Source organism: Ranitomeya imitator, chromosome 5 (genome assembly GCF_032444005.1).
Source record: "Ranitomeya imitator isolate aRanImi1 chromosome 5, aRanImi1.pri, whole genome shotgun sequence".
Taxonomy (NCBI): domain Eukaryota; kingdom Metazoa; phylum Chordata; class Amphibia; order Anura; family Dendrobatidae; genus Ranitomeya; species Ranitomeya imitator.
The window spans coordinates 380,146,878-380,165,296 of record NC_091286.1 but is presented as its reverse complement, the minus strand read 5'-3'; the positions used below and the strand labels follow the sequence as shown (position 1 = coordinate 380,165,296).

The 18,419-nt window shown below is 44.2% G+C and overlaps 1 protein-coding gene across 3 annotated transcripts in view; it reads right to left on the bottom strand.

Moving 5' to 3' along the window:
- DST (dystonin) overlaps positions 1-18,419 on the bottom strand; it is a 750,022-nt gene that overhangs the window by 208,676 nt on the left and 522,927 nt on the right. Inside the window, exons 41-42 of one of the 3 annotated variants that reach the window (XM_069726742.1) lie at positions 17,939-18,073; positions 14,824-15,030 (exon numbers count right to left, since the gene is read on the bottom strand). The exons of the other annotated variants lie outside the window; for them this stretch is intronic. Coding sequence (XP_069582843.1) covers positions 14,824-15,030; positions 17,939-18,073 — 342 coding nt within the window. The remainder of the gene's footprint in view (positions 1-14,823; positions 15,031-17,938; positions 18,074-18,419) is intronic. 3 annotated transcript variants of the gene reach the window in all.

Here is an 18,419-nt window from a genome sequence, read left to right as displayed (position 1 = left end):
GGAGGGAATTACCAGTGCTGTCAGGATGGACTCCTGGAAACAATATTACCGGTAGGTCTAATCCCCATTTTCCAGGACTACCCTCCTGACAGCACCATGGAGAATACCAAAGTAAGATCTCATTAGGGTGGGACTACTGCCTTCAGCACCTTACGGCCGAAGGCCATCTGCCTGCCTGCCTGTAATGCTTACAGAAAGTGTTTAGCGTATACCATGTAGCTGCTCTACAGATTTGTTCTACCGAAACCCCCCGCCCTTTGCAGGCCATGAGGTTGCTACCGCTCTTGTGGAATGGGCTCTATGACCCTTGGATGCGGTTAATTTTTTGGCCTCGTATGCTAAGGAAATGGTAGATGTTATCCATCTAGCTAAAGAATGTTTGAACACTTTTTTTCCCCTATTTTTACCCCCAAATTGGACAAATAAATTAGTGTCCTGCCTCCATTCTCGAGTGGCATCCAGGTAGCGAATAACCGTCTATATATTACCCAAAAGAAGTATTCAAAGAAAGCTATTAAAAATATATGACTTTATTGATAATTATAAAAACATGATTCCACAAAACAAAAAATAAATATAAAATAATATATACATACAGTACATACAAGAAAAAATTGATGTCACAAAAAAGAATCTTTATTTAAAAATGATAGCATAAAAATAATGTAAAAAATTAATGTGCAGCAGGGAACAAGGAATAACAGACTGTGTGGTACATACAAAATATTGCACTAATATGATCCCTATAACTATTCCATGTGGGACATGAAAAAATACGTGAAAAAAGTGTCTGAAACATTAAGTGGTAATTAATATTAAATAATAAGTGGGGTGTGTGGCCTGAATGGGATGTGAGCAGACATCTGAGGCGGGAGCTCCCGCTCACCATCAGCTACTATACCCGCTCACCATCAGCTACTATACTGATTGCAGCCTTTAAAATCAGGGTCAAATACCCACATTTATCAGGGGAAACTGCGGCTAGAGCGGTGCGTACAAAGGTCCATACATAAACACGATGTTTAGGGTTGTGATTCCTACGCATCCTCTGGTTTGTGTCTTTGGTTCTGTGGATGGAATTGCTGAAGATTCAAATATAAGGTTGGCACTTAAAAGAAAGTTATATCAAGACAGGAAAATTCTAACAGCACACTGTTTGGATAGGGCGCCACCTACATTTAGGAAATTTATAGAAAAAATTAATCTACGTCTGGAAGAAAGAGTGTATAAAAGGAGGAGGGCCCTGCATAAATTCTGTAAAGTATGGGAGGACTGGAAAATTCACCAAGGCATGGACATTAATTATGTCCTTACTTGGGGGTGCTGGGTAATATTATTACTTCTGTCGAGCGAGCTAAGTCTGATTAAGGTCCTTGGAGTGATGCATATAAAATCTGATTCCATAATGTCTTTCCTTTTTCAGGTGAAAACTAAATAACTTGGGAGACTTGGGACTTATCTTCCATAATGCTTATTTGCACATGAGTGTACAGATTGCCGCCTTCAGCTTAAATATGTTGATTAATGTAATAAGATACTGGCTAATTGCTATGTGGTCTGGAACAAGGAGGGGGTTTGGTTGGGTGTTGTCCTTTGTTGTATGTTGAAAATTTCAATAAAAGTGTATATGATTTAAAAAAAAATAACTTTACATGTAAACAGGCCCTCTATAAAATATAAAAGTATAAAAGATGGGCCTATGTCATAATAAACAAGACTCTCTTGAAAGACAACCTGGTGTGCCTTTGTTAGTCTTCCTATAGAACTGAAATCCCAGGTATAACAATGACGATCTACCTGATGGTGAATAATTAGTTTTTGATAGCCCCTATAAAGCAGACTTTCTAGCAAAAGCGGTACTCAAAGTTTTGCTAGTCCTTGCAGTGAAAGCGTGAGATCTAACATTTTATCCCTAAATCTCCCATTTTGAACTTTGAGTTCAGCAGCATCCTTTACTAAGCAGTTATTACTAAATAGTGACATCCTTAGAACAATTACTGTTCTTCAGATGACCCGTGGAGGTTTGAGGTTCAGACAACTTTTGCTAGAAAGACTGGCCTTTTAGGGGACCAATAGGGACACTTGAAGGTGAGTGAGGCCGTACTGGGCTGCAAGCCCTTAGAGGAAGGACCTCATGACAGGGTTGAGTGGGCCTATAGGGGACGAGTAATTTGAATGCAGCTGGAAGGAGGAGTATGAATTTGAATTAGAGTGATAGGATAGGGAAAAAGAAGAGAAGGGGAGGGACGAAGGCGGAGCGAAAAGGGGGGGCATTATAAGAATTACTGGTTACTAAGGCTGGGCAACCATTTTAGGTACTCCAGCATCAAAGAAAAACGAGCTGCAGGGTACCTGTGTGATGGAGGTGGAAGCGATTCTGCAGCAATTACGGGCTGCTGCCAGAGCTAAAGGTGCGGGGTGACTGCAGGCATCTATCCAGGGCCTGCTGGCTGACGGTGGACCTTCTCAACCGCAACTGCAAGGTGAGGGGCGGCGGCCTCGGAGGTCTAGGCCTACGGAGCGCCTTAGCCCCAAAGTCACCCCACGGGCCCGGCGCCGTGTTAGGAGCCCCTCCGGGGACCCTCCAGCTGAGGCCGCATAGCACGCGCTTCGGGAGCTGGGAGGAATCCGCCATCTTGGCGGAGCCTGCAGCGGGGGGAGGTGTCGGCCTCCTCTTTGGCGTCCACGGCAAGGCGGAGCAGGGAACCGGGACCTGGTGCTGCCGCTGCCCAGCAGCAGGTACTGAGATCGGGAGGGCCTGTACTGCAGGCGCCTTCCTCTGCCAGGAAAAGCAGGCGGGCCGCACACTCACCGGTGACGTCAGCAGTGAGGGATCCGGAGCATGGAGCGGCAGGGGCTCAATCCACCAGGGCCTCTGCTCGGCGTGTGGATGGCAGACAACAGGAGTTCGCACCTACCGCTGCAGTCGATGAGTGGCGACGCAATAGCAGCTCCCACTCAGTGGCTGCAGCTGCCCCCATCGATTACGACGGGCAGCCCAGCACAGCTAATTTAGTGGTGGGTGCAGGTGAGGTCGCCGAGCGCAGGCTTCAGGGCGGGCGGTCACCACTGTATGCTGGGGGTTCTGCTACATCTTGGGGGGGTGAAAATTACAGACTTGGGCGGTCTCCAGTGAGATCCGGGTCTCCCGCCGGAATCATTATGGGTCGCAGCAATTCCCTGGATACTGAGGACGCAGCGGCTAATCCAGGCCGGCTGTACGGAGCTTTCACTATGACAAACCAGCACGGGGACGGAGGAGATCCGCGTTCATACAGACTGCTACTGGATTCCGGACCGGCGGCTGCTGGGAACACAGCACCCAGGCAGCTAGGTGTTCAGGTGACCTTGGAGCAGCATGAAAACTTTCACTGGAGTAGGTGGTAACTATACTGACCGCAAACTCTGATCCTAACACCGCAACTAGAAGTAGCCGTGGGGTTAACCTAACAAATCCTAGACACCTCGACACAGCCGGAGGACTAAATACCCCTATAGATGGAAATAGGAATTCTACCTTGCCTCAGAGCAGAACCCCAAAGAATAGGCAGCCCCCCACAAATAACGACTGTGAGTAGTAGAGGAAAAGACACACGCAGGCAGGAAACAGGATATAGCAAAAGAGGCCACACTAGCTAAAATAGGAAAGGATAGGACAGCATACTAAGCGGTCAGTATTAAAATCCTTCCAAAAATATCCACAGCAGAAAATACAAAAACTCCACCATCTAACTAAAGATGTGGAGCGTATATCTGCAACTCCAGAGAATCCAACAAGACTGAGAAAACACTAACACAGTCTAAGCTGGACAAGAGAAAACAAATGAATAGCACAGAATATAAGCACACTGCATGTGTGCCACAGAAAAAGAAACAGACACTTATCTTTGCTGAATTGGCAGCTAAGCAGGAGAAGCCAGAAAGAGAACCAACACTTTCCAAGAAACATTGACAACTGGCAAGGACTAATAAATCCTGCACACCTAAATATCCCAGTCAGAACTGCAATCAGCAGATATACCTGGCCAGGACAGCGACTCAGAGACAACTGCATTCCCACCTACAACCACTGGAGGGAACCCAAAAGCAGATTTCACAACAGCCAGGTGAGAGAAAACATTTATCTTTTCATTTACCGTCATTAGCTTCTAATGTTATTGCAGGGGCGGGGGATTTGTCAGCCAGGGGGGATAGTGGCGGTTCCGAGATTATATTGCAAGGGCTGAAAGAATTGGATCAGTTATGGGAGCGGCCCGGGCGTTCCGTCGCCATTATCTGCATGGTTAGGGAGTATGAGGGATAGGGGTTTGGAAGAGGTTAGGGGTCTACCGGATTTGGGTCACGTAACACAGGGTATTGTGGTAGAGGCTTCAAGAAATGTGGGGGAAGTAACATTGGCAGGAAGCGAGGTAACGGGGCATGATTCTGTAGCAGTAAGTAGCGGGGAGAAGGACAAGGAGGAATCGGTGCGTTTGAATGATACGAAAAAGGCGAGGTTTACGTTTGTTTTGAGGGGCCGTTAGGGGCACATTTGAAGCAGGAAGTAAGGGAAAAAATATGGAAGGGAGAATATGTGGAAATATTTTCATTGCTACCTTTAGAACGTTTCAACCTTGATAGGGTGAGGAGAGACGAGTCTAAAAAGGAAGACGAGGATAGGAGACGGTACCGGTTGATTCCTTGCACATTTTCTAACTGAGAAATCGCCAGAAAATTGTTCCCCCTTATTCTGTTATATGGACACCATTGGGGAGGCATATAGGGTATACGGGGGTCAGGGATGGCTGAGGTACGACGAACAATTCCGTCAGCAGAAGGCGGTTCGTCCAAACATTCGCTGGGACCATAAAGATATAGCCCTATGGATGAGAGTAACAGCCCCAGGTAGGCCAGGGCAGGGATCTTAGTCTTTTCTTGGGGGCACTGGGGGCTCAGGACAGTCGGGGCACTCGGTGGCAGCACAAAAAGGGCTGTGTTTTTCCTATAACGATGGGCTGTGCCGGTTTGGCGCCAAATGTAAATTTAAGCACGAATGTTCCACTTGCGGCGGTAATCAGGGGGCTGCAAAATGATTTAAGGGAGGTTGACAAAAAAAAGAGTTTTGAAAAAAGGAATGACGCCAGTGCGTCTGGTAGAGATGGAGCAATTCCTAAATAGGTACCCGGATAAGGAAGTGGCGGTATTATTACGAGATGGTTTTAGGGACGGATTCAGGATTCCTTTTGTGGATGTTAAGTTGGGGTTATCAACCAAGAATTTGAAATCAGCTAGAGAATTCCCTGGTGTAGTCACTGAAAAATTACAAAAGGAGGTGACACTAGGTAGAATGGCTGGACCATTTGACTCACTTCCTATGGCTAACCTGAGGGTGTCGCCATTGGGAGTTGTGCCAAAGAAAGAAATGAATAAATTCAGGTTGATTCACCACCTTTCCTTCCCGAAAGGAGCATCGGTTAATGACGGGATCGATCCTCAGCTATGTTCTGTTTTATATACGTCTTTTGATACGGCAATGGATCTGGTTAGAGAATGTGGACAAGGGGCCTTATTGGCAAAAACCGACATTGAAGCAGCTTTTCGTTTGCTACCGATTCACCCGGACAGTATGCACTTGGTAGGGTGTTTTTGGGATGGTGGATTTTTTGTGGATCGCTGCTTGCCAATGGGGTGTTCATTGTCTTGTGCATATTTCGAAATATTTAATTCATTCTTGGAATGGACAGTTAAGGACGTATCTGGTCTCAGTTCTTGCGTGCATTACTTAGACGATTTTTTATTTGTTGGCCCGGAATTTTCCCCGAATTGTTCTGTATTACTTCATTCAATGGAAGGGGTGGCGAAGAAATTTGGTGTTCCATTGGCGGCAGAAAAGACGATGGGTCCAGTGACATCTCTGAGTTTTTTAGGTATTGAGATAGATATGGTTGCAATGGAGTGCAGGCTGCCAGAAGAAAAGTTGATGGATATGAGGACTGAGGTTAACCCCTTTCTGCCATTGGACGTACTATTCCGTCCATGTGGGGTGGGCCTTAATTCCCACTGACAGAATAGTACGTCCAGCGCGATCGGCCGCGCTCACAGGGGAAGTGCGGCCGATCGCGGCCGGGTGTCAGCTGCCTATCGCAGCTGACATCCGGCACTATGTGCCAGGAGCGGTCACGGACCGCCCCCGGCACATTAACCCCCGGAACACCGCGATCAAACATGATCGCGGTGTGCCGGCGGTATAGGGAAGCATTGCGCAGGGAGGGGGCTCCCTGCGGGCTTCCCTGAGACCCCCGCAGCAACGCGATGTGATCGCGTTGCTGCGAGGGTCTCCTTACCTCCCTCCCTGCAGCAGGCCCGGATCCAAAATGGCCGCGGCATCCGGGTCCTGCAGGGAGGGAGGTGGCTTACCAAGTGCATGCTCAGAGCAGGCGCTTGGTAAGCCTGCAGCCCTGTAAGTCAGATCGCTGATCTGACAGAGTGCTGTGCAAACTGTCAGATCAGCGATCTGTGATGTCACCCCTGGGACAAAGTAAAAAAGTTAAAAAAAAAATTTCCACATGTGTAAAAAAAAAATAAAAAAAAAATAAATTCCTAAATAATGAAAAAAATATATACCGTATATACTCAAGTATAAGCCGAGATTTTCAGCCCACATTTTTGGGCTGAAAGTCCCCCTCTCGGCTTATACTCGAGTCAAGGTGGGTGGCAGGGTTGGCGGGTGAGGGGGAGAGGGCGCTGAGGCATACTTACCTAGTCCCAGCGATCCTGGCGCTCCCCCTGCCGTCCCACGGTCTTCGGTGCTGCAGCTTGACCCTCTTCATCGGTCACGTGGGACCGCTCATTTGAGAAATGAATAGGCGGCTCCACCTCCCATAGGGGTGGAGCCGCCTATTCATTTCTCTAATCAGCGGTAACGGTGACCGCTGATTAGAGAAAGAAGCTGCGGCACCGAAGACCAGCTGTGACAGGCAGAGGGAGCCGGACATCGGGACCAGGTAAGTATGTCATATTCACCTGTCCGCGTTCCAGCCGCCGGGCGCCGCTCCATCTTCCCGGCGTCTGCGCTCTGACTGTTCAGGTCAGAGGGCGCGATGACGCATATAGTGTGCGCGGCGCCATCTGCCTGATCAGTCAGAGCAGAGAGACGCCGGGACCGCATGCTGGGAGCTGCAAGCAAGAGAGGTGAGTATGGCTTTTTTTTTATTTTTACTGCAGCAGCAGCGGCAATGGCAGAGCTTTCTATGGGGAACTATGAACGGTGCAGAGCACTATATGAGGCACAGCTATAGGGAAATAATGAATGGTGCAGAGCACTGTATGGGGAACAGCTATAGGGAACTATGTACGGTGCAGAGCACTATATGGGGCACAGCTATAGGGAACTATGCACGGTGCAGAGCACTGTATGGGGCACAGCTATAGGGAAATAATGAACGGTGCAGAGCATACAGGGCACAGATATAGGGAACTATGTACGGTGCAGAGCACTATATGGGGCACAGCTATAGGGAAATAATGAACGGTGCAGAGCACTATATGGGGCACAGCTATAGGGAACTATGAACGGTGCAGAGCACTGTATGGGGCACATCTATGGGACAATCATGAACGGTGCAGAGCACTATATGGGGCACAGCTATGGGACAATCATGAACGGTGCAGAGCACTATATGGGGCACAGCTATGGGGCAATAATGAACGGTGCAGAGCACTATATGGCACAGCTATGGGGAAATAATGATCTATTTTTATTTTTTAAATTCACCGGTAAATGCTGCATTTCCACCCTAGGCTTATACTCGAGTCAATAAGTTTTCCCAGTTTTTTGTGGCAAAATTAGGGGGGTCGGCTTATACTCGGGTCGGCTTATACTCGAGTATATACGGTATATTATTCGCATAAATACATTTCTTTATCGAAATAAAAAAAACAAAAAAAACAATAAAAGTACACATATTTAGTATCGCCGCGTCCGTAATGACCCAACCTATAAAACTGTCCCACTAGTTAACCCCTTCAGTAAACACCGTAAGAAAAAAAAACGAGGCAAAAAACAACGCTTTATTGTCATACCGCCGAACAAAAAGTGGAATAACACGCGATCAAAAAGACAGATATAAATAACCATCGTACCGCTGAAAACGTCATCTTGTCCCGCAAAAAACGAGCCACCATACAGCATCATCAGCAAAAAATAAAAAAGTTATAGTCCTCAGAATAAAGCGATGCAAAAATAATTCTTTCTATAAAATAGTTTTTATCGTATAAAAGCGCCAAAACATAAAAAAAATGATACAAGTGAGGTATCGCTGTAAACGTACTGACGCGAAGAATAAAACTGCTTTATCAATTTTACCAAACGCGGAACGGTATAAACGCCTCCCCCAAAAGAAATTCATGAATAGCTGGTTTTTGGTCATTCTGCCTCACAAAAATCAGAATAAAAAGCGATCAAAAAATGTCACGTGCCCGAAAATGTTACCAATAAAAACTCTTCCCGCAAAAAACAAGACCTCACATGACTCTGTGGACTCAAATATGGAAAAATTATAGCTCTCAAAATGTGGTAACGCAAAAAATATTTTTTGCAATAAAAAGCGTCTTTCAGTGTGTGACAGCTGCCAATCATAAAAATCCGCTTAAAAAACTGCTATAAAAGTAAATCAAACCCCCCTTCATCACCCTCTTAGTTAGGGAAAAATTAAAAAATTAAAAAAATGAATTTATTTCCATTTTACCATTAGGGTTAGGGCTAGTGTTAGGGCTAGGGTTAGAGCTAAGGTTAGGGCTAGGGTTAGGGTAGGGGCTAGGGTTAAGGCTACAGTTAAGGTTGGGGCTAAAGTTAGGGTTGGGGCTAAAGTTAGGGTTAGGGTTTGGATTACATTTACGGTTGGGAATAGGGTTGGGATTAGGGTTAGGGGTGTGTCTGGGTTAGAGGTGTGGTTAGGGTTACCGTTGGGATTAGGGTTAGGGGTGTGTTTGGATTAGGGTTTCAGCTATAATGGGGGGGTTTCCACTGTTTAGGCACATCAGGGGCTCTCCAAACGCAACATGGCGTCCGATCTCAATGCCAGCCAATTCTGCGTTGAAAAAGTAAAACAGTGCTTCTTCCCTTCCGAGCTCTCCCGTGTGCCCAGACAGGGGTCTACCCCAACATATGGGGTATCAGCGTACTCAGGACAAATTGGACAACAGCTTTTGGGGTCCAATTTTTTCTCTTACCCTTGGGAAAATAAAAAATTGGGGGCGAAAAGATAATTTTTGTGAAAAAATATGATTTTTTATTTTTACGGTTCTGCATTATAAACTTCTGTGAAGCACTTGGTGGGTCAAAGTGCTCACCACACATCTAGATAAGTTCCTTAGGGGGTCTACTTTCCAAAATGGTGTGACTTGTGGAGGGTTTCAATGTTTAGGCACATCAGTGGCTCTCCAAATGTAACATGGCGTCCCATCTCAATTCCAGTCAATTTTGCATTGAAAAGTCAAATGGCGCTACTTTCCTTCCAAGCTCTGTCATGCACCCAAACAGTGGTTTACTCCCACATATGGGGTATCGGTGTTCTCAGGACAAATTGTACAACAACTTTTGGGGTCCATTTTCTCCTGTTACCCTTGGTAAAATAAAACAAATTGGAGCTGAAGTAAATTTTTAAGTTAAATGTTCATTTTTATTTAAACATTCCAAAAATTCCTGTGAAACACCTGAAGGGTTAATAAACTTCTTGAATGTGGTTTTGAGCACCTTGAGGGGTGCAGTTTTTAGAATGGTGTCACACTTGGGTATTTTCTATCATATAGACCCCTCAAAATGACTTCAAATGAGATGTGGTCCCTAAAAAAAATGGTGTTGTAAAAATGGGAAATTGCTGGTCAACTTTTAACCCTTATAACTCCCTAACAAAAAAAAAATTTGGTTCCAAAATTGTGCTGGTGTAAAGTAGACATCTGGGAAATGTTACTTATTAAATATTTTGTGCGACATACAGTAAGGTCCATATATATTCGGACAAAGACAACATTTTTCTAATTTTGGTTATAGACATTACAATGAATTTTATACAAAACAATTCAGATGCAGTTGAAGTTCAGACTTTCAGCTTTCATTTGAGGGTATCCACATTAAAATTGGATGAAGGGTTTAGGAGTTTCAGCTCCTTAACATGCGCTTCCCTGTTTTTAAAGGGACCAAAAGTAATTGGACAATTGACTCCAAGGCCATTTCATGGACAGGTGTGGGCAATCCCTTCATCATGTCATTCTCAATTCAGCAGATAAAAGGCCTGGAGTTGATTTGAGGTGTGGTGCTTGCATTTGGAAGATTTTGCTGTGAAGTAAACATGCGGTCAAAGGAGCTCTCCATGCAGGTGAAACAAGCCATCCTTAAGCTGCGAAAACAGAAAAAACCCATCCGAGAAATTGCTACAGTATTAGGAGTGGCAAAATCTACAGTTTGGTACATCCTGAGAAAGAAAAAAAGCACTGGTGAACTCATCAATGCAAATAGACCTGGGCGCCCACGGAAGACAACAGTGGTGGATGATCGCAGAATAATCTCCATGGTGAAGAGAAACCCCTTCACAACAGCCAACCAAGTGAACAACACTCTCCAGGAGGTCGGTGTATCAATATCCAATTCTACCATAAAGAGAAGTCTGCATGAAAGTAAATACAGAGGGTTCACTGCACTGTGCAAGCAACTCATAAGCATCAAGAATAAAAAGGCTAGACTGGACTTTGCTAAAAACATCTTTAAAAAGCCAGCACAGTTCTGGAAGAACATTCTTTGGACAGATGAAACCAAGACCAACCTCTACCAGAATGATGGAAAGAGAAAAGTATATGAAGGCGTGGTACAGCTCATGATCCAAAGCATACCACATCATCTGTAAAACCCGGCGGAGGCAGTGTGATGGCTTGGGCATGCATGGCTGCCAGTGGCACTGGGTCACTAGTGTTTATTGATGATGTGACAAAGGACAGAAGCAGCCGAATGAATTCTGAGGTATTCAGAGCCACCATACTGTGTGCTCAGATCCAGCCAAATGCAGCAAAACTGATTGGTCATCGTTTCATACTACAGATGGACAATGACCCAAAACATAAAGCCAAAGCAACCTAGGAGTTTATTAATGCAAAGAAGTCAGTCACCTGATCGCAACCCAATTGAGCATGCATTTCACTTGTTATAGACTAAACTTCAGACAGAAAGGCCCACAAACAAACAGCAACTGAAAACCACCGCAGTGACGGCCTGGCAGAGCATCAAAAAGGAGGAAACACAGCGTCTGGTGATGTCCATGAGTTCAAGACTTCAGGCAGTCATTGCCAACAAAGGGTTTTCAACCAAGTACTAAAAATGAACATTTTATTTAAAATTATTGAATCTGTCCAATTACTTTTGGTCCCTTTAAAAACAGGGTGGCACATGTTAGGGAGCTGAAATTCTTAAACCCTTCATCCAATTTTAATGTGGATACCCTCAAATGAAAGCTGAAAGTCTGAACTTCAACTGCATCTGAATTGTTTTGTTTAAAATTCATTGTGGTAATGTCTATGATCAAAATTAGAAAAAATGTTGTCTCTGTCCAAATATATTTGGACCTAACTGTATCTCTGTGATTTAATTGCATAAAAATTCAAAGTTGGAAAATTGCGAAATTTTCGCCAAATTTCAGTTTTTTTCACAAATAAACTCTGGTAATATCAAAGAAATTTTACCACTATCATGAAGTACAATATGTCAAGAGAAAACAATGTCAGAATCACTGGGATCCGTTGAAGCGTTCCAGAGTTATAACCTCATAAAGGGACAGTGGTCAGAATTGTAAAAATTGGCCTGGTCATCAACGTGCAAACCACCCTTGGGGGTAAAGGGGTTAAACGAGTTGGTGGCTTGAGGAAAGTCACTTTGCGCAAGGCTCAGTCGCTGCTTGGAAAACTGAATTTCGCATGTCGAATTATGCCAAAGGGCAGAGCATTTTGTTGCAGGCTTTCTTTGGCTACGGTGGGTATTAAGGCTCCGTCACATTTCATTAGGCTCAGAAAACAGTTAGAAGAGGATTTGAGAGTTTGGGCATTTTTTCTGGATTCCTATAATGGTAAGTCTCTTTGGAATGCACCGGCGGTATCGGCTGAAAGTCTTGGAATTTTGGTGGGTGCGGTGGACGATCTGGGTTTTTCTTTGTTTTTTCAGGGCAAATGGTTGGTGGCTCATTGGCCACAGGTTTGGAAAGAGATGGGTCTATTGGCTAATCCAGTTCTGCGTGAGGTGTTCCCCATTGTCGCGATAATGTCATTGTGGGGAGGGAGCGTTCGGAACAGAAAAATTTGTTTTAGTTGCATGTGGCTAGGGGCAGTGAAGGCTATAAACTCGCTGTCATCTTCCAATTAGGCCCTGCTGAGAGTGTTGCAACATTTGGTGTGGGCAGGTTTGAATTTCAATTTGTGGATTACGGCGGAAAACAAGCTCGTGAGACATTACCCTATTCTTGATGCTATTTCTTCTTCGCAGTGGGATCGCGTTCGGCACCTCAAGTGGAACCCACGGGTCGGGCGTGCCCAGAGGAGTTATGGAATCTTCCGTAGGGGCAGTGAGAGATTTGCTATTCAGATCTTTGGCAGTGGGAACGTGGTCACATTACCGGAAGTCATGGGATTCCTGGGAGGAATGGAAGTCAAATCTGGGGCTGGGTTTAGAAGATGAAAGCAAGCTGATCTTATTGATAGGCCACAACTGGGAATCTGGGTGGTCCGTTGCAAAAATTAATAATTTCCTTTCGAGTTTGGCATTTGGTTTTAAGTTTCGCGGGTTGAACGATTTGACAAAATCATTTTTGGTTCGTCAAGTGGTGAAAGGTTGGCGTAAAGGCTGGAAGGTGTTAGACGGTAGGTGCCCGGTTTCTTACGAAGTTCTATTGACGTTGGGTCAACAGTTAAGAGGTAATATGTTCCAGTCAAAAGGAGGTGATGACCTTGTTTAAACTAGCATTTTTGTTAGCATTTTTTGGGACCTTTAGATTGGGGGAATTGGTCAGCCCATCCAGGTATCGAATAGGAGGTCTGCTAAGGCAAAACGTTGATATGTACGAGGACAGATTGGTGATAATGTTGAGGTCATCCAAAATGGATACGGAGGGAAGAGGCTGTAGGGTTGTTCTTTTCAGGGTAGATGGTTCCCCTTTATATCCAGTAAAATGTTTGAGAGAGTTTTGGAGGAGCTCGAGTCCGGGGAATTACCCGTTGTTATTGCATGAGGATGGTTCATTCTTATCTCGCTTTCAATATCTGACAGTATTTAAACGGTGTCTGGTAAAAGGGGGCATTTCTGCAAAGAATTTTAGTGGGCATTCCTTTCGTATTGGAGCAGCAACTGAGGCGGCTAGGAGGGGTCTAGGGGATGAGATGGTACAAAGGATTGGTCGCTGGGAATCAGTGAGATTTCGCTGTTACATTCGTCCGTCTTTGTTATAAGGAATTCCGTGGTATCAGCTGTGATTTTCAGTTATATGGTTGTAATGTTTCTTTTGTATTACAGAGTCGAGAAGTTTGCTCACTTGGATCATGGGTCAGTCTTTTGTCTTTTGGGCAGCAATGAGAGCGGAAGCCCGTCAAGATGGGAGACAACTAGGAGTGCCAAGAACATTAGGAGTCGTGAGGTGGATTGGTAAACGGGGGATGTTATGGAAACAATTGTTACCCGAGTTTCATAAATTTGTTCGGTTAGATCGGGTGCCGGACTGGTTGGTGATACACCTGGGGGGAAATGACTTAGGGAAACGTCCATGCAGAGAACTAATCAAGGATATTATGTTTGACATGTTGCAGCTCTGGTCATTGTTCCCGAGATTACTAGTGGTATGGTCAGATATCATCCCTAGGAAGGTATGGCATGAGGCGAGGTCGGCGAGCGGTTTAAATAAGGCTAGGATTAAATTGAATAGAGCGGTGTCTCGTTTCATGGGGCAATTGTGAGGCATTGGGACTTGAAGTCTGGGGAAGGGGAGTATTGGAGGAAGGATGGTATTCATTTGAATGCCATCGATCTGGATATGTGGTGTTTGGCAGTACAAGAGGGCATTGAAAAAGGTCTGTTGGTGTGGCGTGACATAAATGTTTGAGTCAGAACATTTATGCTGGTGGCGTGGGGGGGGAGGTCCTCGAGGTTGGTGGTGCTAATAACTGGGGGCTCAAAGGGGGGGATCCCAAAGGTCCTGGACTCCCCCTTGAGTGTATTAAATGGAGTGGAACGGAAGGATCACATGGAGGAGATAACGGGGATCTGTGGGTAATTTTGAAGGATATTGGCCAGGCGAGTCTCTGTGGGTCTCTGAGCTGGTGCCTAGCGGCTAGAGGCAAGACGCGACCTGGAGGCCAAGGTTGTGCTGAGTTTTGTGCTATAGTTTTGGGGCTTCGAGGACCGCCCACCCCGTAAATATGGTTAAAATTTACAAATTGTTATGTTAAATGTTAATAAAGGCTGCTGTGGCCAATTTATCCAAAGATTAAAAGATGTGTGCGAGCCATTATTTAAGGAATGGGTATTTTGGTTGGTTAGACTGAGTGGGGCGGGACGGGGTTTGTCAATGGGTGAAGGAACCCCCAGGATCCACGAATACCCGATTGTCATGTTTTTAATGTGTGTTATTTAGTAAAATTATCAATCTGTGGCTGACCAATGTTATCTGAAATAAAAAGGGTAGTCACTGAATAGTGATGGGTACTCTTTAAATACAAAGCAATTCACAAAAATGAACACAAACCATTCAACAAAGAAAATATAGACAAAAACAAACTCTTGGCAAACAGCAATTATGACAAGACTCAGTCACTTACCATTTCAGCCTCCACAGCACATGCAATGTGTTTTGCACGATCTGAAGACATTTCACAAACTGTAGCAAAGGAATTCATCAATGTCTCACTTAACTCCTTCAGATGCTCTCCTGGAAGGTCACCAGGAACAGAGGTTAAGATTTGCTCTGCAAATTGTACATCTTTTTTCAGAGTAACAGAAAATGCAGCCAACCTTGATTCAAACGACTGAAAGAGAGGATGAAAACATTTATTAAATATCTAATATGCAGCCTCTGAATTGAAGGTTTTGGGGAATGAAAATGAGCACAAACTTTCACTCTAAGTACAAAATAGACTAAAGTGCGGTTCTTTCTTAGTTCACTTGAGGTGAATTTAGTGATTACTATTATCTAGTTCACATTTATACAGTGCTCTAAACAGAGTACTTATGTGGGATTTCTGTCTAAATCCCCCAAAAACTGGATTCAGATGTAACCTCCATTAGAGCCATTCAGTATACTGGGGAAAACGGAGTTACTTTGGACTCGACGGTGTCCATCTTTTTTAGGTCGACATAACAGCGCCGTAGATTATGCTTTTGTGGCCACCTTAAAACATGGTCACCACTGGAACGCAAGCCAAACAAAGTTCAGAGTGACTCCATCTGCCCCATTATTACTGAATTTCTTGATTGGGGGTTATGTTCGAATCTTGATGTTCAACAAAATAGACAAAAATACTTTGGCAAGTGCTCAGCATAGAACACAGAATAAATGTGAATCCTAGCCTTAAAATATAAACTGAACTTTAATTGTCTAGTTATTCTTAAGCAAATAGCTTACCATCTATAATAAATAAGTCTTACTGTTTGGCAAGCTCCTACGCAAATATGTTTGGGCTGCAGTATAGAAGGAAAGGACACAGCCCATTAGTGAAGAAGCAGAATTCACATGCAAACTCTACAGATTTGTGCAAATATATGTATCAAGCATGTTTGCCACCCTCAGGACTTGTGAAGACGACTATACAAATTGGATGAATGCTAATCCTCATTTTGGCGGAGAGCATTTGTCCCCACGTTATTATATGAGGCTGTGCAGCATACATGATTTGCCTATCATGCCTTGGCAGTCTTCAGTAAAGAAGGGGGGTATCAAACTGTCCCTGGAACTGAGACCCTAACAATCCCTCTCCCGGGGGCACTCTTAAAGGTAGAGGGTCTCGAGTCTTCGACCTTACTATCCTCCTGTTAATGTCCTAAGCTGTCCCCTCTCCCGGGCCTGGAACAGATGCTGTATGTTAATGTATATATACATACAAGTAAGACAAACAGGGATAAAAAAAAAAAAGCAACTTACATACAAAAACACTCAACAAGTGAAGAGAGGAATAAGGGGAAGGATAGAAAGGTACAAACCACAAGGGAATAGGATGATGGAGAAAGCATACACCCCAAAACAGCAGACAACAATCTCCAGCAGCAACTACGATATCCAACTTCGGCACACCAACTCTGGAAAGTCAGGAAGCAAAACTTTCACAGGTGGGATGAGAAGGTCTGGCCAGGTTTTATAGAGAGAGAAATGAACAAGTCAGGAGCAGCTGTGAGATGGAGCTGCATGTCTCTAACCGGCATAAAAAAAGAGTTATTAAAGGGACACTGTCACCTGGATTTGGAGGGAACAATCTCCAGCCATGGAGGCGGGGTTTTGGGGTTTTTGATTCACCCTTTCCTTACCCGCTGGCTGCATGCTGGCTGCAATATTGGATTGAAGTTCATTCTCTGTCCTCCATAGTACACGCCTGCACAAGGAAATCTTGCCTTGCACAAGCGTGTACTATGGAGGACAGAGAATGAACTTCAATCCAATATTGCAGCCAGCATGCAGCCAGCGGGTAAGGAAAGGGTGAATCAAAAACCCCAAAACCCCGCCTACATGGCTGAAGATTGTTCCCTCCAAATCCAGGTGACAGTGTCCCTTTAACCTCTTCAGTGCCAAAGGAAACAAAGTCCATTTAATATGAGAAACAAAACACACAGGCTAAATGGAAGATCTGCGACTCGCAGTACTTAAAGATCGCCTAACCCCAGATCTCCCAAGAGGACGTGACACATTGCCTCCAAGAACAAGATGACACTCGCTCATTCATCTCTATGGGTCCATGAAAAAATACGGACCACAATCAGATGATATCAGAGTGTGGTCCGATTATCATGGACTGACAATATAGAGAGGGTAAAGAAACTTTCTCCATCTCCGAGAAAATCAGATCACATTCACATCAACTTATGATAACAGTCTGATTAGCATAATCAGACCGATTTTCTCGGATGAGATAAAAACAGTTGTGTGACCCTAGCCTTAGGAAGATGATGGAAGAAGTCTATACACTAGAATGTTAATTGATCAAGATTAACAAGTGTTCTTTTACATTGACTGGAACTGAAAAGAAACGTTTTTTTTTTTTAATTGATCAAGATTAACAAGTGTTCTTTTAGATTGACTGGAACTGAAAAGAAACTTTATTTTTTCACAAACTTATTAGATTTTGTAACACTTTAAAGAGGTTGTCCAGTCCAAACCGATAATTCTGCAGTGTGACTGCATACTTATAAATCCCCCAGCACACGCACTGTGCGATGCAGCGATTTGTCGTTTCTGATTCTGGACCGAAGGGTATGTATGAGTTATACATACTCTTGGAAAGTGGGCATCGCCTCAATCCATACAATTGTAATGGGTGAGGGCATATCCCGTCTAATGATGCGTACGACCAGTGGCGCAGCCTCAATCCATATAAGTGTATGGCGAGCGAGGCTGCACCCACTGACCGGGGTATCTATAACTCATACCTACCGTTCGTTCCTGACTCAGAAGTTGGCCAGTCGCGGCAGCGCACAGTGCATGTGCTGGAGGGATTCATAAGTCTGCAGTCACACAGAGTGACCGGAGACTTATCGGTTTGGACCAGACAACCCCTTTAAGTTTAAAATATTTCAGAGCAGGTTCAGGAATTTTATATTCTTAACAAGAATTTTGAATATGTAAATGAACAAACACAGCATTGTTGCTCCACAGAAAACCCAAAAATGGACAAGGAAAAGAAATAAAGAAAAATGTTTGTGCCGAGAAAATACACTAACAATACTGACCTCTAGTTGATCAAGCTGTACTTTTAATGTTTCCAAGTTATCACCAAGGGTTGGAAAATTATCAACGTGAAGTTTCTGATCCTGAACAACAGTCAGATGGTCACTTAATGTTTGACAGCACTGATTGAAAGTTGCCTAAAATGAATATGAAATTCCAGTTAGGCTACTGATATGCACTGTAGATTGCTTGCCTTAACTATTTTCAAGTAGCCTCTTTTTTAACATTAGCATAGTATCAATTTAGAGATGATCAGCCAGGACCAACAAATTGATTGCTCAGAAAATACCTTCCAGTGTCAACAACATATATGGGGTGTTACGCAGAATTTACTTGGCTCTTTAGCTCTAAGAAGAATTAGCGCTGAACTGAGAGTAAAAGAGCAGGCAAGGTGGTGTGTTAGAAATGATACCATTTTATAACTCTTTATACAGTACACCACAGTAAAGGTTCATTTATTTTGAGCACCTATATATATAGCAA